Raw genomic sequence first — 25,503 nt, 5'->3', positions numbered from 1 at the left:
TAATCCAATTATCTCATTAATAATTTGGTGGTATGATCTATTTGTAATAATTAAAAAACTGGGCTTACTAGGATATAATTCAGCAAAATTAGTGTTTGTCTCAGTCTCTCAGGTATCAAATGCATTTGAAATAAATACAATGTCTAAATATCAATTTAGTAAAATCTAAGATAAGTTACCCGAGAAGCATGACTTAAATCCAAGTGAGGCAAAATGTTGAGAAACATCAATTTAGAAAAACCCAAGCTAAACAAGAAAAGAAAAACTTAAATCTAAATGAGAATATAATCAAACAAACAAATTAACCTGCCAACAATATAGAAAAAGAATTATACTCTAAATACAGCAATAATTACAAAAAGAGAACTCCAGGTATTTCTCTAAATAGCACATGGATCCCCCTCCAGTTTACTCTTCCCCACATTAAAAACAAAAAATATATATTCCAAAATAACACAAAATAATAAGCATGGCTAAAATAATAAAATATAAAATTTAGAATATTCAAAACATTGAAGGGGTCCACCAGATGAAAGCAAAGACCTTTGACCAAAGACAAATTCTCATTTCTTCCATGGCTGAATAGAAAGAACCACCACCAAAATGATGATAAGCAGAAGAATAATAGCAAAACAAGTCCATTTTCTAGTGTTCTTCTGGTGCTTCCTTGCCACTTGCAGTTGCTGAGCACCCCCTCTAACGAAGGAATTAGCCCTATTCACTTGGCTCTCAATATCATCAAGTTGAGCTCCTTGACTTTCAACCAAAACAGCCATGTCCAAGAATACTTGGTGCAGTTCTTTCAAATTCCTCTCCAATTCCTTCACAGCTTCATGCCTTTCTTGAATTTCCATAACTGTGTCCATCACTTGTCCTCTCCCTTGCTCTTGTATTGCCTTTTGCAAGAATGTCTCACTTTGACCTGTGGAGTCAAAATCAAACTCATTTTTTAGTAACCTGTTCAATTCGTCCAAGTTTAAATAGGTTGAGTTGTAACTCGTTTATTGATGTGATCTAACGGGTCGGGTATTTAATTCGTCCAAGTTTAAATGATGATGCATTTGTTGATTCGATCTAATAGGTTGAACCCGAAGTATCAAACATATTGGGACGGAAGGAGTATAATACTATTATGTCAAATACAACTCAAATATATTACCTGTAGATATGAGTGTATCAAGTACTGCTTCATCAGGATTTTCTCCGGTGACAGTATAATATCGTCGTTGAACTGTTTCCCTATATTCAGATGCCATCTTTTGCCTTAGCTCGTTGAACTGATTCATTGACTCTTGAAGTTTCTTCCTCAATCCGTTCACAACTGAAGTTCTCGTCCTATCAGATGAACTTCCGGGCCCACATCCAGGGAGGCTTCGATTCGCTGCATTCGATCTGTCTAAGGCTTCGAGACGAACTTTGATGAATTTGGCTTTCTTCAATGCCATGGAAACGTCATTATCCATGTTGGATCTTAGATCTTTAACGGCTTTAGCGTTGTGAAGAGTCTTGCTTTTTTCATGGGAAGTTTGGAGTTGGGAATAGATTTTCTCGAGGCCTTTGAGTTCGTCTTTAATGGCTTCAACATCTTCGAAGAATTTGTCGAGATTGACTCCGCCAGTAATGTCTCCCATTTCTATGGCGTGAGAGTCGGATTGATCGTCAGCTCTAAAACGAGAGAAAGATCCTGAAAATAGATCATTCATTTTGAGTATGGGATTTGAGTTTTCGGAAGTTGGTGAACTGGAATAATATGGAGGAGGTTTTGTAAGGGTGAAAAAGAAAGAGGAAGGAAGGAAGAAGAAGAAGACGCGGGTTGAGAAATTGAAGTCGTGGGTGGAATGGCAATTGGCAGGCTGGAAGAATCGTCAAATAGGTCGTCTCATTCAACTACTATCTCATGACTTGGTAAAAATAAGGAAGAGAAAAGTCAAATGATCTTAACATTTTGTAAATATACGAGTATATGTATGACTTTGTTAAATAGTAGATTCTTATTCTCAAGAACTGATATAATTGGGGAAGGAGTCTTTTATTTATAGGAGAAGAAAACCTTATTCCTTAAGAAAAGGGGGTTAACTTTTTTCCAAAGAATTTAATTACCATATAATCTCTTTCCATTAAAAAAAGATCCGTTGTGTTACAAGTATTTAAGATCATGGATAACAAGCACCAAGAGGGTTGAAAGAAATTGAAGAAAATATATTTCGACGAATGTCAACAAGTTGAGAATGTTATACCATGCACTTTTGGAGTAAGACTAGGATGCTTAACATGATAAGGAGATTATTTTATGAGTTATTTCAATTATCTGTTATTCGTGTGACATTCTTAAATTTTATACTCCCTCCATTTCAATTTATGTGAACCCATTTGACTGGGTATGAAGTTTAAGAAAAGACAGAAGACTTTTGAACTTGTGGTATAAAATGAGGCACATATATTTTGTGTGGCTATAAATCAATGCATAAAAGTAAAATATTTCCAAATAAGGAAAAAGATCATTCTTTTTGGCACGGACTAAAAATGAAATAAGTTCACGTAAGTTGAAACGGATGGAGTAGTATGTATGGAAAGGAATTACATGGTAATTTGATACAGAAGTGGGTTGGGGATAAGTGTAGCCGTGTAATAACATTGGGTTTGGAAATGTCGTGAAGAAGGGATAGTGAGGGAAGCAGGGGAATTGTCAAAAAATTGGTTGACATGAAGTGGGTCTGAAGGGAGGGTGTGTTGGGGTGTTGGGATGGGGGTTGGGTGCAGAGGGCAAAGCCTAGATTTGAATTTTATGTGTTTTCGGTTCTAGCTACATTAAAAATTTACATTTATTAAATAAATTCTTTAAGACAATTATAAAGTTTCGACTAAACTCGCAGTTACATGCTAGCTCAACCCCAGTGTGTTTTAATATATACTCCCTTCGTTTTAATGTGTTTAAATTATTTCGGAGTACGAGGATCAAATTGACTAATTTTCAGTGTGAATTTGGAAATAAATTCTTTAAATTTTTTGAAATAAAATTTACTCTCTCCGTTTCATATTAAATGAGGTACTTTCCTTTTTAGTCTGTTCCAATAATGACACATTTCTAAATTTGGAAATAATTCAATTTTAAACTCTTCATTTTACCCTTTTTGCCCTTAATGAGAAGCTTTTATAGCCACACAAATGGCATGGCCCCACAAACCTTTTACCCCTTAAGCTTTTAAGACCACAACTTTCAAAAGTCTTCTTCTTTTTTCTTAAACTCCGTGCCGAGTCAAACTACCTCAAATAATATGAAACGGAGGGAGTACTAATTTAGAAATTGCATAAAGATTATTATAAATCACAATAGTCAACAATTCAAATTATTTAAAATTTATTTGCAAACAATATGGTTTAAAAAAAAAAAAAATCTTGACTTCCCAAACAACAAAAGGTCCATCGTTTTTAAAACAGAGGGAGTACAAGAAAATGCTTTGAGTAAGAGATAATGTTCTAATCGTGGGAGGAAATGTCTAAACGGGGAAAGAAAAAACGCGTTTTTCTAATATACTTTTTCTAATTTAAGGATTAAACATATAAGCCAGCAGCAAAGGTAGGAAGTTTCCTAGAAAGGGATTGATTTCTAGAACAAAGCCACCATGGCTATGGCCAAACAAATAAGCTTTTGTTTATGCGATAGTGCAAGCCTATGTTACACGAGTACGTTGATTTATTTGTCATGTGTCTCAAAATCCTTTTCATCTTGAACAAAATTTGTAGACGACAAGGTGCTTAAGCTCTGTTTATTTATTTGAAAATTAAATGATCTATATCTAAACAAACATTTTATTATTAGTGATATGATCCTGGATAGCTCGAAAAAGCGGAGCACATTGCAGATGATCTCAAATTGTTTACTAGACTGTTGATTCGCTCCAAGTCTAAGACATATTCAAAAAATTGCGCGCTAATGAGTTGTATGATCTTCAACAATTGGTTAGATGGTGTTTGGAGAGTCACTTTCATAAGATTCATGCAAAGCATAACACGTTTGTAGGCTTGAAGATTATAAAAATCAAATGAAAAGCAAATGGAGCTAGAAAGAGCGGAAGATCACTCCTCTTAAGAGCACACAATTGTGCGCTAAAAGCACACAATTGTGCGCTAAAAGGCAGAAACATTACCTGAATTGTGCAAAATTGCCCATAGAAGCTGTAACAATCCGATCAATCGTTTTATGTATTTGATCCTTATTTTTTCTTTTGAAGCTTCCCGTATGTATATTTGTGGTTTTATGACTTGCGGGAATGATTGATTTCGTTTTGGGGTAGTTTTGGAATGATTTGGACCATTTGGTTCTTGGTTTAGAAAAGCTTAAGTTGGGAATGTTGACCTAGATTTGACTTTTTGAAAGCGACCTCAGAACGGTTTTTTGTTGCTCTGATAAGTTCGTATCGTAATTTGGACTTGGGCGTATGCCCAAAATTGAATTCGGAGGTTCCTAGGTTGATTTGACTTGTTTTTCCGAAAGTTGACAAATTGAAGGTTTAGAAATTCCGTAGGTTTGACCGCAGGTTGACTTTATGGCTATCGGATTCGGAATTTGATTTTGGGACTTGGAATAGGTTTGTTTTACTATTTCAAACTTGTTTGCAAAATCAGGTGTCATTCTGAGTTGGATTGATAGGAATCCGACGCATGGTTGTGATTTTAGAGATTCTTGAGTTTCCTTTTGAATTTCATGTGTTTTGATGTCCGATTCGTGGTTTCAGATGTTATTTTGGTATCTTGATCACGCGAATAAGTTCGTATGATATTTTTAGACTTGTGTAGATTTTTGGTGTGGAGCCCCGAGAGCTTGGGTGAGTTTGGGACGTATTTTGGGTTGGTTTGAACTCATTCCAGGTTGCTGGTGTGCTGGTGCCTCAGGTATCGCAATTGCGAGCACCAGCATCACAATTGTGAAGTAAGCAGGGAGGACTCAAGTATCGCAAATGTGATGTCGTACTCACAATTTTGAAGTTTAGGCTTAGGCTGGGTAGGTTGCATTTGCGATCATTTGATCGCATTTGCGGAAGGGACGAACTTCGCATTTGCGAAGTCAGTGTCGCATTTGCGACATTCCCTAGGCTGTCTGGCACCGCATTTGTGAGTCATTGGTTGCATTTGCGAGGGTTCACAATTGCGAACCCAGGGTCGCAATTGCGACTCCTGCACCTGAACAAAAATGCTGAACATTGGGACTTAGTCTCATTTTCATATTTTAGAATGCTAGACTTGGTATGAGGCGATTGTGAGGAGGGATTTTCACCTACAACTATTGGATCAGTGGTTTTGATCAATTTTCAATTATATTACATGATTATTTATGAGTTTTATTGATGAGAATCTAAGAGAACTTTTGTCTATGTTTTAAAAAATAAAAATCTGAGATTTGAGAGTTGAATTGGACTCTTATTTAAAAACAAAACACATATATCGACTCGTGGGGTTATGGGTAGTCGAGATCTACCCTTGGACTTGGTTTTGACCGGGAAGGCCCGTGGTTGAATTTTGTTGACTTTTGGGAATTGTGTAAAGATCTTTACTTTATTAATCGAATATGGTTTCTCTTGCATTATTTGATGATATTAAGTCGTTTTTTAATTATATTTGACCCGTGCAGAGGAAAATTTAAGGGAAAAATTTATTTTTGAGTGTTGATTTGGCCTAATTGAGGTACGTACCTTGCCTAACTTTTTGTGGGGGAACCACCCCTTAGGATTGAGATTAACTGTACTATTTGAATTATGTGAAAGACGTGTATATGAGGTGACGAGGTGTACACAAGCTTATATGTCAAAGTTGGCCGGTTTAGACTCTTAGGTTACTTATATGAATTTAATTGAAATTGTTATTATTTGTTCTATCTTTCATTGTCAAGTTTATTCTTACATGTTTTAATCAAAATGGTTATTACATGTTCTATTTTCCATTGCTGAGTTTACTCTTATATGCATTTAGTAGTAGTTGTTATTACCTGCTATCTCTTCCATTGTTGATTTATTCTCATGCCTTTAGTCATTGTTGCTATTTCATGCCATCTCTTTTATTGTTGAGCTTACGTTATGCATTTGAGTTGAAGTTGACATTTCAGGGAAATACCTTTCATTGTCGAGTTTATTGAAGTTGTAGTTATTGAAATCTATCAACACGTTTTGTGGTTGAAGTTGTTGACTATTGAAATATCTTTCCTTGTTGAGTTATTTCCCGTCCGTTTTGTTGTTATTGAGATTCTTGTACACATTGTGATTGACCCGTGAGCTATGTGTTGTGGTGATGTTGGGATGATGTTTTGGCTAATGCTGTGGCATATGGACACGTGTGGTTTGAGTTGAATATTGTATTGTGATGTGATGCGCATGCGGCGGTATAAAGGGGGTGATATTGATGCGCATCCTGCGAGATAAGGTGGGATTTATGTGTGTGTTCCTAGTAAGGGAATTACTTGAAGCCACGCGGAGAGATAAGTGGGATAAAGCGCGTGAATCTAATTCGGGAAAAATATTTTTAAAAATAAATGCAAGGCTCACGCGGCGATATAAGGAAGATTGTGATTTGTGACTTGTGAAATATAAATATGAGGCGTGGTACCTCTGTGTGATTTTTGTTGTACATTCTATGTTGGAATGGCTTGTTGATTTGAACGATTATTGTTTTTCCTTAACTCATTTCACTTGTATTTTGATTGTATTTGATCATTTTTTATTTTTAGCATATGTTCACTCTTTTTGTCGCCGTTATTTCTCTTAGTTACATTGTTAACCTTATACTGATAATCTACTTCGTTGTCATCTACTGCTTTGACTTCCCGTTATTAGATTATATTAATATGGTGTTTAGGTTTCTATGTCTAGTATGTGTCTTGACCTGAACTCGTCACTACTCCATCAAGGTTTGGCTTGATACTTTCTGGGTATCGTTGTGGTTTACTCATGCTACGGTTCTGTTTTTTTGTGTGTAGATTTAGGTACTTCTGCCCATGCTGGACGCCAGTGAGTTGATTAAGACGTTTTGGAGATTTCTAGGTGTACTTGCTTGGCGTTCGCAAAAAAAGCCTTGGAGTCATCTTCTGATATTGTCTTTACTACTATTTATCTTCATATCAAAATAATATTGTATTTAGAGATTTCTAGTATTCTTCATTAGAGCTTATGACTATTAATCACCGGTTTTGGGAATTATATGATTGTTGTTTCGTTTTTGTTTTATTATGATAATTATCAGTTTAATTTAATATCTTAATCGAATTTCTACTAAATTCTCAATGTGTGTTTGTCTTACCTAGTCTTAGAGGCTAGGGGCCATCATGACATCCTAAGGTGGATTTTGGGGTCGTGACAAGTTGGTATCAGAGCCAAGTTCATAGGTGCTAAGAGTCAAAGCAAGTTTAGTAGAGTCTAGCGTATCGGTATAGAGACGTATATACTTATCTTCGAGAGGCTACAGAACTATTAGAAAATTCTGCTTCTTTGATTCCTTATCGTGCAGATTTGTTGATTTCGAAAAGTTTGAGCCTTTGTCTTTCTATTCTCCCAAAGATGGTGAGGACACGCACTGTTGGATCAGATGAGCAAACACCCGCGCCTCCTGCTAGAGCCGCGAGAGGCCGGGGACGGGGCCAAGGAGGGGCACGTGTTATAGCCAGAGCACTTGCCCGAGTAGCGACTGAGGATCCACCAATAGCTTTGGTTGGAGGGACAGGCACCCGAGGCGCCTCTTGCTACCCTGGACTCCAAGAGACCCTAGCACACTTCTTGTTCGGTACTTTAGTTTAGGTGGGATTAATCCCAGTTGCACAAGCTACATCTCAGGCTGGGTAGGAGCTTAGACTCCTGCCGTCCATGCTCCAGAGCAGCGGGTCTATGTTGATCAGGTCCCCGGAGTTATGCTAGCATAACTCATTATTCCGTTCAGCCTGAGGTCAGGCCAGAGGCATTAGAGGAGGAGCAGAGGAGACTTGAGAGGTTCAATAAGTATGATCCTCCTACTTTCAGTGGCGACGTTACTGAGGATGCACATGGTTTTCTAAACAAGTGCCACCGCATTCTCCGCACCATGGGCATTGTGGAGGTGAATAGAGTCGCCTTTACTACATTTCGTTTGTCGGAGGCACCATATAGGTGGTGGTAGGCTTATGAGTAGGGTAGGCCAGCTGATGTAGGTCCACTCACTTGGACTCAGTTTTTGGGTATGAAATTTAGGGAGTCGTCCAACAGACCCTCCGGGACATGTGACACATAGAGTTAGAGCAGCTGCATTAGGGGACTATGAAGGTGTTGGAATATGCAATCAGGTTCAATGAGTTGTCCCGTCATGCACCAACTTTGGTTTCTGTAGTCAGAGAGTGACTCCGCATATTTATTGGGGGGCTTAGTTACGACCTTAGATTTAGTATGGCTTAGGAGTTGGAGACGGATAGTCCATTTTCGCAAGTAGTGGAGATCGTTCGGAGGATGGAGCGTATGCTGGCAGGAGAGGAGGATAGGGATGCTAAGAGGCCCCGAGATTCCAGCGGATTTAGTGGTTCCCGTGTTTCAGTTTCAGCTTGTCATGGCAGAGGCTATGTGAATCGACCCGTTCACTCCTCACTTCCAGCTATACGTAGTGCTCCAGCTATTCAGGGCGCCTATTTGGCACAACTACTTTCCAGTACACCTCCTGCACGGGGTACCTTCAGCTGTCAGTCTAGTCGAGCAGGTCAGACTCAGTTTCAGCATCCACTCTCGTAGAGAGGTCGTTTCGAGTGTAGTGATACCAGTCATATGGTGAGGGGGTGTCCCAGAATTAGGAGGGGTGCACCTCCACAGACTCCACCGGCTCCACGGGTTCCACAAGGTCCACAGGGTTCACATACTATGGTTGTTGCTCCAGTTTTCGCTCCACCTGCACCGCCATCTAGGATTGGAGGTTAGGTGGGTAGAGGTCATCCCTGAGGGGAGGCTAGGCCCGTTTCTATGCTTTTCCAGGTAGGACCGAGACGGTTGCATCAGATGCTGTCATCACAGGTATTGTTCCGGTCTGTCATAGGGATGCATCAATTTTATTTGATCCGGATTCTACTTATTTGTATGTGTCATCTTACTTTGCTCCATATTTGGATATATCCCGTGATTGTTTAAGTGTCTTTGTATATGTGTCTATTCTTGTGGGAGATTTTATTATTGTAGATCGTATTTATCGGTCATGTTTAGTTACTATCGGGGGTTATAAGATCAGGGTTGACCTTCTGCTACTCAGTATGGTGGACTTCGATGTGATATTGAGCATAGATTGGTTGTTGCCTTATCTTTTCGGGAAGGGTACTCGTTCCAAGATTCCGGCACCGGTTGCTCTACCACCCGCACAGCCAGCTAGAGGCGGGGGTCAAACAGCTAGAGGTGGTGGTTAGGCAGCTAGAGGTGATGGTCAGGCCGTTAGAGGTGGAGGCCAGCCAGTTCAAGGTCGTTCGATAGGCGGAGGTCAAAGTGGTGGGGCTCTGCCCTATTTTTATGCATTCCTAGCTAGACCTGAAGCAGAGTCGTTGGATGCGGTCATCACATGTATTATTCGAGTTTGACATAGAGATGCATCAGTTCTATTTGACACAGGTTCCACTTATTTATATGTGTCATCCTATTTTGCTTCATATCTGGATATGTCTCATGATTCTCTGAGTGCTCATGTTTATGTGTCTACGCATATCGGGGATTCTATTGTGGTAGACAGGGAATATCATGCTTGTTTGGTCACAATCGAGAGCTATGATACTAGGGTAGATCTTCTACTTCTTTTTATGGTGGATTTTGATGTGATCTTAGGCATGGATTGGTTTTCACCTTATCACGCTATTTTGTATTGTCACGCCAAGACTGTGATATTAGCCATGCTGGGGTTTCCTCGATTAGAGTGGAGTGGGACTCCTGGCCATTCTACAGTAGGGTCATTTCTTAGGTGAAGGCTCGGTGTATGATTGAGAAGGGGTGTCTGGCATATTTGGCCTAGTGCAGAGGTTCCTTCCATGGATTTAGTACCATTTGTGCGTTAATATCCAGAGGTGTTTCCTATAGATTTGTCGGGGATGCCACCCGATAGAGATATCAACTTCTGCATTGACTTGGTTCTAGGCACTCACTCCGTTTCTACCACACCATATCGTATTTCCCTAGTTGAGTTGAAGGAATTGAAGAAGCAGTTGCAGGACTTGCTTGATAAGGATTCATTAGACCTAGTGTCTCGCCTTGGGGTGCATCGATAATTTTTGTGAAAATGAAAGATGGAACGATGAGGATATGCATAGACTATCGGCAATTGAACAAAGTCACTATCAAAAATAAGTATCCGTTGCCGAGGATTGATGACTTATTTGCTTCAGGTGCCAAGGTGTTTTCCAAGACTGACTTGATATCTAGCTACCATCAATTGAAGATTATGGCATCAGATGTCCCTAAGACTTCTTTTCAAACTCGGTATGGTCACTATGAGTTCTTAATGATGTCATTTGGCTTGACTAATGCCCCAACATCATTTATGGATTTGATGAACCGGGTGTTCAATCCCTATTTGGATTCTTTTGTGATTGTCTTCATTGATGATATTTGGTTTACTCCGGCACTCGAGAGGAGCATAAGCAGTATCTGTGGATCGTACTTTAGACTTTGAGAGATCATTAGTTATATGCCAAATTTTTAAAGTATGAGTTTTGGTTGGGCTCGGTTGCCTTTTTGGTCCATGTTGTATCTTTCGAGGGTATTAAGGTGGATCCTAAGAAGATTGAGTAATTTCACAAGTAGCCAAGACCTACTTCAGCTACAGGGATTCAATGCTTCTTGGGTTTGGCGGGTTATTATTGCTGGTTCGTGGAGGGGTTTTTATTTATCTCAACCCCATTAACCAACTTGACCCAGAAGGGTACTCTTTTCAGATGGGTCGATCAGTGTGAGTTAAGCTTTCAAAAGCTCAAGACTGCATTAACTACAGCTCCAGTGTTAGTGTTGCCTACAGGTTCAGGATCTCACTCCGTGTATTATGATGCATCGCGTATTGGGCTTGGCACGATATTGATGCAGAAAGGTAGAGTGATTGCCTACATGTCTCGGTGGTTGAAGGTTTATGAGAAGAATTACCCTGTGCATGACTTAGATTTGGCAGCCATTGTTCACACACTGAAGATTTGGAGACACTATCTATACGGCAACCCATGTGAGGTATATACCGATCATCAGAGTCTCTACCACATGTTAAAGTAGAAAGACCTTAATTTGCAGTATCCGAGATGGTTAGAGTTGTTGAAAGACTATGATATCACCATATTATATCATTCGGGGAAGGCCAATGTAGGGGTCGATGCATTGAGTAGGAAGGCGGAGAGCATATGTACTTTGGCATACTTACCGGTAGTAGAGAGGCCACTAGCCACGGAAGTAAAAGATTTGGCCAATCGGACTGTGAGAATGGATGTTTCGAGCCTAGCCGGTTCTTGCTTGTGTTGTGGCACAATCTTCATTGTTGGAGGAGCATATCAAGGCTCGCCAGTTTGATGATCCTCACTTATTGGTGTTGAAGGATACGGTGCGACGGGGAGGTGCTAAGGAGGTTGTGATTGGTGATGATGGTGTTATGCGGCTTCAGGGTCGGATTTGTATTCCAAATGTTGATGGGTTGAGAGAGTTGATCCTTGAGGAGGCTCATAGTTCGCGTTATTCCATTGACCCAGGTGTCACGATGATGTATCGTGACTTGAAACAACATTATTGGTGGTGAAGGATGAAGACAGGAATTGTTGCTTATGTATCTCGGTGTTTGAATTGTCAACAGGTGAAGTATGAACATCAGAAACCGGGTGGATTGACTCAAATATTGGAGATACCGGAGTGGAAGTAGGAGCACATCATTATGGATTTTGTGGTAGGCTTACCACAAACCTTGAGGAAATTTGACGCAGTCTAGGTTATTATGGATCGGTTGACTAAGTCTACACAATTTATTCCGGTGGAAACTTCCTATTCTTCAGAGTGGTTAGCTTAGATTTACATCCAGGATATTATCTGCATGCACGGGGTGCCCATTTCTATCATTTTTGACCGAGACATGTAGTTCACATCGCATTTTTAGAGAGTCGTGCAGCATGAGTTGGCACGTAGGTCGAGCCGAGTACATCGTTTCATCCTCAGATGGACAGACAAGTGGGAGTGCACTTTTCAAATCTTGGACGACATGTTATGCGCTTGTGTAATGGATTTTGGAGGTTCATAGAGCCAGTTCTTACCTCTTGCAGAGTTCGCCTACAACAACAGTTACCAGTCAAGTATTCATATGGCATCGTATGAGGCATTATATGAGAGACGATCGCGTTCAACGATTGGTTGGTTTGAGCCTGAAGAGGCTAGGTTGTTGGGCACTGATTTGGTCTATGATGCTATGGAAAAGGTTAAGGTGATTTAGGAACGACTTCGTACAGCTCAGTCCAGGTAGAAGAGTTATACGGACCGAAAGGTTCGATATGTAGCCTATATGGTGGGTGAAAAGGTTCTTCTCCGAGTGTCGCCTATGAAGGGGTGATACAGTTTGGGAAGAAGGGCAAGTTGAGCCCGAGGATTATTGGCCCGTCTGAAATCTTGGAGAGAGTTGGGGAGGTTCTTCTTGATATTTTATATTATTTTGATGATTTGAGGTAGCGAGCAAGTTTGTAGGATGTAATGACACTTGTGTGCATGTTTGATTTGGAGCCCGAGGGGATTCGGTGAGTTTCGGGTGTATAACGGATGAGTGGTTGACTTTTGTTGACATTTTCAAATTCATCAAAAATTGAACCTTTTTCATTAATGGGTAGTTTCTAAAGCCTATTTTGAATTGTTTGAGTGATATTTGGCTAGATTTGTTTGGGTTGGAGGCTTGTTCGAAAGAAAAAGTTGTGGTTGATTGTTGAGTTAGTTTCACAAAGAGAGTATTGTGTCTAACCTATTGGTCAATTTGTTGTGTGAATTATGTGGGAAAATGGCATATATATGAGGTGACGAGTATATATGCGCCGTCATGGGAGTAAAGCATGCGGGATTGGGGCTATTTACTTCCATGTCTTCATTTATTTGATGGTATCTTTTGTTACCTATTTTAATTGCTAGATATCCTTACTTTTTATCCATGCTTACTTGTTATTTGTTATTTAATTGTTACTTGCTTCGATTTGTGAATTTCGCACTCAATATCTGCATACCAGCTACGTTTTCCTACTTGCCTTAATGGTATATTGTCTTTGTCACATATTTTTACTTGCTTTTATTGTCCTTATATTACTTGATGCACTCTATTATGTTATTTCGATTACGTGAGCCATTTAGCTATTCTTGTATTGATGAATTGTCAAGGTTCGGGATTACAAAGTGTTGGTTATTCTCCGTTTGTATTGGTAGTTCTTTGAATGTTCCACATGTTTCATTCCTCTTTTGTGTTGAGATTACATAATCAGTTGTGTTGAGTTGTTTATGCTAACAAGTTGATATTGGGAACGGGTTGCGCGCCAAAACGGTATTGAAAGGAATTGATATTAGGATCGGGTTGAACACAACAACAGATAATAATATGATATGATATCTGGATCGAGTTGGACGCCTCAACATTATTGTGCTAAATGTTGGGATCAAATTGCATGTAATGACCCAACCGGTCGTTTTGAGCATTTGTATTCTGTTCAGTTATTTGAAGTCATGAGTAGCTTCATATGATGTATTATGACTTGTGTGTATCGCCGGTTTCAATTTTTGGGTGATTCGGAATTAGTTTGGAAGAATGAATTTCATGTTTGAAGCTTTAAGTTAGAAGAGTTGACCAAGTTTGACTTTTATGTATTTGACTCCGGAACAGAGTTTTGATGGTTCTATTAGGTCTGGATGGTGATTTTGGACTTGGACGTATTCTCGGATTTAGATTTGGCTATTTTTAGGAGGTTTCGTAACTAATTGGCGAAAGTTGGAAATTTGAAGGTTTGGAATGTTTATAAGTATGACCGAGAGTTGACTTTGATGATATCGGGTTCGAATTGTTGTTCCGAGAGTTAGAATAGGTTTGTTATGTCATTTGGAACTTGTATACAAAATTTGGATTCGTCCCGAATTAGTTAGGCTTGAATCGGACGCTTGGTTCGAAGTTTGAAGTTTATGAACTAAGAGATTGATCTTGATCGACGATTCATGGTTTTGATGTTAATATGTGTGATTTTAGGCCTCGAGTAAGTCCATAATATGTTTTGAGACCTTTTGGTATGTTCAGACAGGGTCCCGAAAAGCTCGGGTGAGTTTCGGACAATTTCTAGGCCATTTTTAGTTGTTGGTTTTTGGCTTCAGGGGTGTACATCACGATTGCGGAGAATTGATCGCAATTGCGATGAGTAAAATGGAAAAGGGGCACCTGTGGATCACGTTCACGGAGGGTTATTCGCGTTCATGAAGAAGAAATTCCGCTGTCACTAACCCGACTTTGGAAGCTTATGGCTTGCAATCTATAAGGAACTTGGAGATGATCCAAAAATAAAAGTTGTAGCGCTTTCTGTATAGTTTTCAGAAAATCAAACCGTTTGTCATTTGGAGTTTTGTACAAATAGTTATGGACATTATACTACAAGGTATTTGAGAGGAGTTTGGGAAGGGTAATGGAAATTTGTTCATCACGATCACAGGGAAATGGCCGCGATCGCGAAGGGTAAAGTTTGTGCTGGAAATTTTTTGAATCGCGATCGCGAAGGGTACCTCTGGAACAATGTATAATGTATTCAATTTCGAATGTCTTGGTCATTTTTCATATTTTGAGCTATGGAGCTCGGATTTGGGCGATTTTCACCACATCCGAGGTTAGTTAGGGTATTTATTGAGTACATGGGGTCGGTTGTACTCATACTACATTTTTGCACCTTGTGTGCTGATCTTGGAGTTGCTACTGTGTATGGCGGGAGCCGGCATTGAAGATGTACCCGCGTTCTAGTTATGGTTGTCACTTGTCCTTGGTAGCTTTAGATTCGAATTCTGTTCATGTACAATCCAAACAGATGTTGTAATTATTTCAGTTCAGTTTTTGTAAAATGTAAGTCTTAGTGGCTTATAACTTGTACTATCAGTCCTTGGGGATATGCATGAAAAAGTCAGTTATTTCCTTTTTTACTTTTATCATTATCATTATATTATGGTTTATTGTTATTTGGCTTACCTAGCGGGTTGGGTTAGGTGCCATCACAACGGGCTGGTTTTTGGGTCGTGACATTGCACATCGCAACAGTTATTGTGTTAATTATTTGGATCGGGTTGCACGCTGCAACAGTTATTGTGTTGTAGTTGTTTGTTGTTGGAGAGTTTTATCTCGGTATTGTGATATGAGATTGAGATCATGCTATTCTGGGGGCCCTCTAGTAGTTGATCTTCGGGTCCATTTATTGAGTTTACTGCTTTATTTCTATTCTATGTTCTGTTATTATTATTTCGTACAGGTTTACTGTGAGTGACTTGTCACAACCTCGTCACTACTTTTGTCGAGCTTAGGCTCGACACTTACAGAGTACACGGGGTCGATTGTACTCATACTACACTTCTGCACTTCTTGTGCAGATTCAGGTGTTGGTACTAGCAGCGCGTAGCGGAGACTGCTCGAATTCAACTGCTTTAGGAGATTTAAGGTAGAGTTGATGGTGTTCGTAGTCCCTGAAGTCCCCTTCTATCATGTTTTACTATTTATTTAGTTTCAAACAATTGTATTTTATTTCATACCATATTTGTTGTATTCTAGTTGCTCATGTACTTGCGACTCCGAATTTCGGGGAGAAGATTTAGTACCGTGTTATTTATCTGAACACTTTGTTCATTTCGGAGTTTATTAGTTTTTAATTATCATTACTCTGTTATAATCTGTTAAAACTAGTTAAGTAATTAGTTAACGTTAGCTTGTCTAGCAAGTGGATGTCATGCGCCATCATAACCCCACGGTTGGGATTTTGGGTCCTGACACATAGCTCTATAACTTTTGTTTAGGCGCCAAAACCTAGTTTTGCTTGTATTTACCCGAAAAGGGGTGTAAAGTATAGGGCAGGTGCTGCCCAGATATTTGTTTTACAAACCCTCCATGTACTACTATTAGGATTTTGAGCATAACTCTTTTCACAAAACTGATATGAGGGGTGATTCAAGACTCTTTAAAACTCCAAGACATGTATCTACAACTTTTATGAAGACCACAAAGACTAGTTTTTCCGTTTACATCTTCAAAACTTAGCCACAACACAAGACGGTGGTACTGTCCAGAATTTATGTTTCAAAAATTTAGGGTGATTTTCACTGATATCATGTTTAGTTCGTCATATTGAAATCACTAAACTTCTATAGACATTTGATTATGTATTTAAGTTATATATATATATAACCTTGTAAAATCTAAGGGTAAGTGTTTGAGGAAGTGGATGAATTTGGTTGGTCTATGGCGTAGACGATTCGAACATCCTCAGATTGTCGTAGAACTGTTTTGTGGTAAACACCAAGGTTTGTGTATAAACTTGAAGTTGTACTCTTTTTACTTGCTGGAATGTTTGAAATAACTTGAGTTTTGATTTTCCTTGTCTTCAATTTATATCATTGTATTCGTGTTATATCAAGTATTGCACGATATTCGCTAACTCGCCTACTTGTACGAATTGCTTGATCATTTTGCATCCTTGTTGAGACTTTGTCCTTCTTGTGGCAGTGACTTCGTCACCTATATTGGCATACCTGTTGATTTGGATCTTTGGCCATCATAACTTTGGATTTGTGGTTCGTCTTGATTATGGAACTTGTCCATGTCAAGTACGAACTAGAAAACCATTTTGAATATGGTTCTTGATTCTCTTAACTATTGGGTTTCGACCCTACTTAATTTGGGGCTTCGGTCCATCTTGATATCCGATTATGCTTAGTGTGATGGCATGACGTACCTATTGGGCGAAACTTGATATTTGGCAAACTCTCTTGAATTAATTTTATAAGTTTTCTTGACACTTGAGCTTTAAATATTCATATTGATATTTGGAAATACTTGAAGGTTTGATATTTGACATGTTATCTTCTTGATGTATCTTTATGTCTTTTTTGATCTACCTATGATGTCGAATGGAATTGAAAAATTTAATGGCACCAAGCCCAAAGTTTATATGCCAATAAGCTTTATGCTTAGTGATGGTTGTTTTTTATCGTAGGTAATGTGCGAGAAGAGATTTGAAGAGGGCCTTTTGGAGTAGAATTTTTGGGGGCTTTTGTGGAGATCTCTTTTTCATATGCACCTAGGTTTTGTGTAGTTTTGGGATTTTCCATGATCTATATGTCACACTTATGTATGTAATTTTGGAGGCTTGTTGGATCTCCAGATCATAAGCTTTTAACTTGAATTTGGTGACATGTTTTGCTATTTTAGGGTGTGTTAATAACCCAAGTATTGTAATATGCTAAATTTACACTTTGTCTTGTAAATATGCAAAAATAAGTTTTGTAATGGAGAAGACCAGTTTTCCTTTTATACTCACTAGTTTGAAATTCATGTCCAATACAAACCTGCAGTGATGTCGAATGAAAAGTATAATTTCGTTAGGAAGTGCTTTACCATGTTGATTATTTAAGAAAGTTTGTATCACATTATCTTGATTTATCGTATTTCATTTAAGAATTGTTACGAGTTGTATTTTTAAAAAAATACAAATATATTTCACTTGAAACCTTTGTCGCATGGGCCTATTTCCGCTACTAAATTATTGTGAATGTCTTTTAGATTAATATCTTCTTAACGTTGTAAGTAGTAAACTAACTTTGTTTCGTAAGTAGAGCCCTCCCAAAAGGGATTGCTACAAGTTTTGGTATCATAGCTTTAGACTTGTGATTCTAGGACTTTTGTTTTGACTTGTTAGTGTACTTATCTCTTTTTAACATGCTTCATTGTGTTTATTGTGCATATGCATCATGTACATGTCCCGAATGTAATGTGAACTCTCTTATGTAGGAATTAAGTTATGGTCTTTTCTTCTAATAGACCTTTCGAAGCCGCTCGTGAGGGTTGAGATAGCTCTTATGCCCAACCTCACTACAAGAAGGGGTTGGAGAACATTATTTTGTTCTTAACTTTCCTCGTACTAGTGGATCTGAAGTGGAAAATAATCAGGGTGCAAGAGTTGGGCCACATCCTCATATGAGTCATCATACTCCTATTGTTGATTCTCCTTTTTAGCAAATGTCTGATTTCTTTCATCACTTGGCTGGAACAAAGTACAAATATGAATTAAACTTTGAGAAAATGCGAAAAATGGGTAGAGTTGAGTTTGAAGGCACTGTTGATCATACTGATGTTGAATAATGGCTTGGGCGCAAAGAGAGAATATTTGAGCAATTAGAGTGTTCGAAAGTTTCCAAATTTAAGTATTCCATATCATTGTTACAAAGGGATGCTTATGAATGGTGGGTAAGTGTACAAAATGCCAAAGCAAAACCTACGGTGCTTACATGGGATGATTTCGTCAAAGAATTCCACATGAAGTATGTTCCACCTGCTTATCGTAACGCAAAGAAAAAGGAGTTTCAGGATTTAAAGCAAAGGGGTATGTCTATTGCTGAATATCAACAAAAATTTTCTCTGGCGTTCTCGTTACGCTGGAGGTATTATTGATGATGAAATAGATAAGTTCAGGCGGTTCGAAGACGGTTTGAATGATTTTATTCGTAAGTCTATAGCGGTCCTGCAACATGAACATTTTTCCAAACTAGTTAAAGTTGCTCTTACTTGGGAAAGAATTGACAAGGAACAAGCTAACAGAAATAAAAACAGGTTCAGAAAAGCTAATTCATACTATGGTGGTCCATCCAAAAGGGGGAAGTTTGACAATTCAAAGGTTGGTAGTGTTCCCATGGCAGCTCATCCTAACCAAAATAGATCAAATATTTCTACTGGTAGCACTCCAGATTATGGCCAAGGCAAGATTCGTATACCCACTTGTGCACAATGTGGGAGAATCACTATGGTACTTGCAAGAGAGGTTCTAGTGCTTGTTTTATTTGTGGGAGCTTCGATCACAAAGTGAAGGATTGTCCTAATCCTAACCGTATTTCTTATCCATTTACAGAAGGTTCAGTTCAGAAACCTACTACCACTCCTTCTCAAGGGAATAGAGGTTCAAGATCTAGAAACACCCAAACAGCAGGTGCAGGTGGAGCTAATCAAGCTAGTAGGTCAAGAGCTACAACACGAGATTTTGCTATGAGACATAGGGATGACCAAGATGGGGAAAACGTGGTTGTTGGTAAATTTCACTTATTTGGCTTATGTGTTGTTACTATTTGATCCTGGTTCTACAGATCCTTATGTTTTCTCATCACTTATTTTTTTTTGAAAATGTGAAATCTATGAGACTTAATTGTGGTGTGCTTGTCAAATGTTCTTCGGGTCATCAGGTTGTTTGTATATAGATCCATCGAGGTTGTCCGTTCGAGATTCAAAATCTAGTGTTCCCTGCTGATTTGATTGAAATACCCTTCCAAGACTATGATGTCTTCATCAGTATGAATTGGCTTCATAGATACCATGCAGTAGTTGATTGTAGGTCAAAGTGTGTGATCTTTAAAGCTCTTACATGTTCACACATCGTTATTCAAGGTGAAAGATCGTTGACATATAATATTATCTCTATGGTTGTGGCAAGAAAGATGATTAGTCATGGTTGTGAAGCTTATCTTGCTCATATAGTTGATACACGCCTAGAATGTCCAAACCTTAAAGATATACCAGTTGTATGCAAATTTCCTGATATTTTCCCAGAAAATCTTTCTGGGTTGCGCCCGGAAAGGGAAGTTGAATATCCTATAGTGGTTATTCCTAGAACTACTCATGTTTCTACAACTCCTTATTGAATGGCTCCAGCAGAATCGAAGGAATTAAAAATTCAATTGCAAGAGCTTCTTGACAAGGGTTTTATTCGCCCAAATGTTTCTCCTTGGGGAGCTCCTGTTTTATTTGTGAAAAAAGAATGATGGCACTCTTCGACTTTGTATATGTTACCGGAAACTAATAAGGTAACAATTAAGAATAAATATCCATTGCCTAGGATTGATAATTTATTTGATCAGATAAAGGGTGCTATGTTGTTCTCAAAAATTGACTTGAGGCGTGGGTATTACCAAATGCGAGTAAGTGAGCTAGATGTTCCTAAAACTGCTTTTAGGACTTGGCATGGTCATTATGAATTCTCCGTGATGCCATTTGGGGTGGCAAATGCTCCTAATGTATTCATGGATATAATGAATCGTGTATTCAGGCCTTATGTTGATCAATTTGTGGTGGTATTTATTGATAATATTTTAATATATTCCAAGAATAGTGTAGATCATGATAAACATCTCCGGATTGCTTTGCAAATTTTGGAGGAGAAACATATCTATGGTAAGCTTTCCAAATGTGCATTTTGCTTAGTGAAGTGGGTTTTCTAGGACATGTTGTGTCAGCTGAGGTGTGAAAATAGATCCTAGTAAGATTCAATCTATTGTTGAATACAAACCCCCTAAAAGTCCAACTGAAGTAAGAAGTTTCTTGGGCTTAGTGGGTGTAAGGCCCCGTAAATTTCACATAGAACCTAGGGTTTTGTGCTTATGTGTTTGATGATTCTAGATAGAAATTTTTCAGAAAAATGAAATTTTGCAGTCAGTTTCGCGACCGCATATTTGTTCCGCGAACCGCATATCCATCACGGAGTTGAGCAAAAAATTTGCTGAATTTTGAAGGTTGTTTTACGATTCATTATGTGATCTCATACCTATTTCGCGGTCCGCATTTCCATCACAGATTTGCCATGATGATTTTCAGAAGGATATTCCCTGGTCCATTTCGAGGCTGCAGAAGTGGTCTGCGGACCGCAGACCTGGCCGCAGACCGGTCCAGGCCAGCCCAGCTTTTGGAGCCAATTTCGTGGTCCCTTATGCGAACCGCATAACTGTTCTGCAGTCCACTCTGCGACCGCAGAGTTGTGTTCGAAGGGTCCATTTTCTATTTTTGTAACTCGACCCCATTTCTTATAAAATGACTTTGGGTTATTTTTAGCTGGTTTCAACAAAATATTTTAGAGGTAGGAAAGTGGTCTAGAGTGAGAGGAGGAACCCCTAAGCTAACTGTTCATCAATCATTGCTGAAGACTTGGAGGGTTCACAAGGAAAACTCACAAGGTCTTCATCCAAGAGGTAAGGTTCCATACTCTAGTCTTCAATTTCGAGTTTGGGGTAGAAAATGGGTAATGTGGAGTGTGATTCTTAGGTATGGGGGTGATATATATGCATGCATATACTAACAAAGTTGTGGGAAGGTTGTTGAGCTCAAAAGGGTAAAAATTGGGTTGTGGGGTGAAGGAATCCACCATAGGAGGACCTTGAAATCATAATGCACACCTAGTGCTTGATAAAATGCTCAAATGAGCTGAACCCCCGAGAATCTTCCTAATTACGATTCAATACTGTTATATTTCTGAATAGATTGAGGTTGTTAGGACTTCAGGATCATTGTAGTACTTAAGAAAGCTTAAAGCGAGGTATGTTGGCTAAACTTATCTTGTAGAATCGAAGCTCATGATGTCCTCGTAAGTTGTAATTATGATTGGCTCAAGCTCTTATGACTCACGTTCCGAGTTGTTCCTTATAAATTTGACTATCTCGAATACACTCTGTGTCAAAAGGTATATGTTCAAAATGTGCTCCGAATGATTGCTCTTATCATATTGTGTTATCCTTCGAGAATGTATTCAAATGTGACCGTGTATCGAAATATTATGAATTTAATTATGTGTGAATTGCTACTTATTATGCCGAATTGTGAAAACTCCAATGTTCCTAAGACTCGTATTTACTCATATGTGTACTAAAAGTCGTGATTAAAGATGCTTTGTTGTTGATAATCCATGATGATGTTTGAAAGTGAAAGGGGTGAACATGAAATATGAAATACGGTCGACGTGCCAAGAATGATATTGCATTTGTGGCCACTAGTGCCAATGAAATGAAAAGATGAGTAAAGACTATGAAATGAGCTGAAATTCCCTTATATAATAAATATTTGGGAGTCTTGCTAGTCACGGAGGAAGGGTAGGTTGAAACAACCTAACCCCGAAACTACACGTGCCAGTGTAGGAGTGGATTGTGATTATTCTCCTTATTTGGGATGAAATGATTGCGATGAGATTATTCCCCTAAATTAGGATGAGATGATTGGTAGCGAAGGATGATGTTGATCCACACGACATTATGGTGAGACGGCCTAGTTGATCGGCTCGAGACCGGACGCCATGCCGCACACATGGTGGTGATTGTTCTTGAGATTATGATTGAGATAGTGATTGAGATTGTGATTGAGATTGTGATTGGATGTCTTTGGGTGAGACGGCCTAGCTGATCAGGACGTGATTGGACTCCGTGCTAAGACACGGTGGTATACCGGTACTATCTCCCAACCTAAAATATGGAAATTTACTTTAAATCTTATCTTGCTTCTAATTTGATGTTTTGGTATTATTTGAGGCTTCCATTGATTCTATGATTGTTCTTTCCTCTATTATTACTCATTCTATTGAGAGGGTCTTTAGTCATTCTTACTAGTAATATTCCATATGTACTAACGTCCCTTTTGCCGGGGGCGCTACATCTTCAATGGATGTAGGTGGTTCTACAGCAGTGGCATTGATCAGTGATAGCGGTACACCCTCTTCCCAGCTAACTTGGTGAGCCCCACTTCATTTTGGGTCGTGTATCTTTTGTTCTTGTGTATTATATTTTGAGGTATAGCCGGGGCCTTGTTGCCGGCATTATCATAGTACTCTTTTGTATCTATTAGAGACTCCGTAGGCATAGTGTGGGTTGTATATTAGTGTTGGAAAATTCAAACTAGTAATATTGTATTTGAAGAACTTGTTCCACTTATAAACTCTTAATGTATAATGTAATATTTTGGAGACTTATAAATGGTGTAGCTAATGGTAATGAATTAATGTTGTTCACGTGATCTCCTCATTGTCTAATTAATGAAATATATCATCTCTTTACCCATGGGTAAGTTTGGGCAGAAGGCATTGTACATGCTTGCTTGACTGGGGTAACTCGGTTGAGCATCGGTCGCGCTCCCCGAGGTCAGCGCGTGATAATAGGATATTATAGAAGGTTTGTCAAAGGCTTTTCCATTATATCCTCTCCTTTGACTAAAATTTTGAGGAAGGACGCCAAGTTCGCCTGGGATGACAAGTGCCAAGAGAGCTTTGAAAAGCTCAAATATTTATTGACTAAAGCTCATATACTTACTCTACCAACTGAAGGGAAAAAGTATGTGATATATAGTGATGTTTCTCATCATGTTTTGGGTTGTGTTATGATGCAAGTCGGGAAAGTGACCGCGTATGCCTCTCAAAAATTGAAACCACATGAGTTGAGTTATCCTACTCACGACCTTGAGCTTGCTGCCATAGTGTTTCCTTTGAAACTTTGGAGGCATTACTTGTATGGATAAAAGTGTCATATATTCATTGATCACAAGATTCTAAAGTACTTGGGTACACAAAAAGAGTAGTATTTGAGGCAGTGTAGATGGCTTGAACTTATCAAGGATTATGACTGCACAATTGACCATCATCCGGGTAAAGCTAATATGGTTGCCAATGCTCTAAGTCGCAAATCCTTTGCCGGTTTATCTCTAAGTCATTTTGCCCTTGTTTCTTGAATTAAGATCCATGAATGCCTGTCTTGCATTTAAAGTTGATGGTTCTATTATTTCTAGCTTGCAAGTCAAGACGGTTCTACTTGAACAGGTAAAAGAAGCACATAAGTGGGATAAGAAACTTGTGAAACTGATCAAAGAAGTTCAAATGGGGAAATGCTTGATTTAAAATTGAGGGAGGATGGTGTCCTATTTTATCAAAATAGGTTATGCATTCCTAAAGACGACAAATTAAGGAAAGAAATTCCAAATGAAGTACATACTTCACCATATGCAATGCATCCTGGAGGCACTAAAATTTACTAAACTAGTTAATGGCCGAGTAAGAAATAAGAGTAGTAGATCATATTTGATGAAAGAAAAAATAGAATAATTGGAGTCCATAGTTGTGATGCATTGTTGTAGATCTCAATCCAAAGGTTCTTTCTTGATCTAGCTACAAGGATGGGGCAGTAGGAAAAGATAAAATGTGGAACCTAATAGAAATTACTAGTTCTAGAATCTAGTTGGACAAAAAAATGATTTTTTCAAGCGATTGTGTGATAACTTTTTTCTTCTTCTCCATCATTCAAGATATTATGTGAATTAATATATTACTGAATCTAATGAGTTAAACTTAAATTAAGTAAAAAGAAAAAGGGTCAATTCCTGAAATGCCTTTTTGGATATTCCTTAGGTCTCCGCAAAGTCGTAAGACCATGTATGAGGCCTGATGCCTACCCAGTGCCAAAAGGTCAAGGAAGTTGGTGACCTGATGATAGGGGAGTCGGTGACCGAAGCCCCGGTTAACAGCGGTCGTAACAAAACACTACTGGTGGAATGGTATGAAGAAAGACATTGCATAGTTTATCTCTAAATGCTTGATTTGTCAACAAATAAAGGTCGGGCATCGAGTTCCGACTAGTTTGCTACAACCCATGTCCATACTAGAGTGGAAATGGAAGAGAATTATGAGAAAATTCAGCCGGATAACAATGTGAGATCATGGAAAGTTAAGAAGGAAGGGTATTTTGGGTTATCAGATGATGTGTTTGTAGATCCATGCCAAGTGGGGGAGTCTTCCATTGACGATCTATCATTTGGGCATGTGCTGTTGTAGTTCCTGGACTTGGATGAACTTGTTGATTGGATATGGTTTGGGAAGGGTGTCATCGTGGATGATATGGGCAAGGAATTTAATGGATTCATGATGTATTACACCTTATGGATATATGGAGGTTGTGGAGTGACTCAACTTTGATATTACTTTGTAGATGTAGTGTGCAAGAGGAAGGAATTTCTTGGTATTTTCTTTCGGAGTATTCATGTGCTAGCGAAGCGCTAGTTGTTCGGCATGTTTGGCTATGCATTTGGGACTTGATTTGAGTGAGTGACTCTCAATGATGGTTCTAGTAGGTTCAACATTCATGTGTGGTATCTAAGGATATTCGAATTTGTGTGTGGATGAGATTTGAGATTTACATTGGATAATGTCGAGACTTATAGTACTTCTACATCATTATTGGTTCTACATTACTATATTAGAGCGATGAAAGAAATAACTTCAGATTCATTAAAGGGTTCTTTAGCGCATGCATTTTAGGTTGAGGTACTCTTGAGTTTAGCAATCTACGTGGCTTGGTTGATTTAGAGGATTCAGTTTAGATGGCTTAGTTATGTGCGAATGGGTTTTGAAGATTTCATGATGGCTTTGACCACAACTCGAGGCTGATATCTCCTACATGTGTAGGAAGCTTGTTGTGTATTGCGATTCTCTCTTGGATTGAGTTAAGTGGAAGGTTTTTGGTT

The 25,503-nt window shown here is 38.8% G+C and overlaps 1 protein-coding gene across 1 annotated transcript; it reads right to left on the bottom strand.

Annotated features, from left to right (window-relative positions):
• Positions 1–288: 288 nt before the first annotated feature.
• On the bottom strand, positions 289–1,967 carry LOC109207063 (syntaxin-121-like). The gene is made up of 2 exons (XM_019369946.1): positions 1,160–1,967; positions 289–922 (listed from the first exon to the last, which is right to left on the bottom strand). The coding sequence occupies exons 1-2, from the start codon at positions 1,701–1,703 to the stop codon at positions 564–566; spliced, it is 903 nt and encodes a 300-aa protein (XP_019225491.1). The 5' UTR covers positions 1,704–1,967; the 3' UTR covers positions 289–563.
• Between the last annotated feature and the right edge of the window lie 23,536 nt (positions 1,968–25,503).

This window comes from Nicotiana attenuata, unplaced genomic scaffold, assembly GCF_001879085.1.
Source record: "Nicotiana attenuata strain UT unplaced genomic scaffold, NIATTr2, whole genome shotgun sequence".
Lineage (NCBI taxonomy): Eukaryota > Viridiplantae > Streptophyta > Magnoliopsida > Solanales > Solanaceae > Nicotiana > Nicotiana attenuata.
The sequence above is the reverse complement of the archived record's forward strand: the minus strand, read 5'-3'. Positions and strand labels throughout refer to the sequence as shown.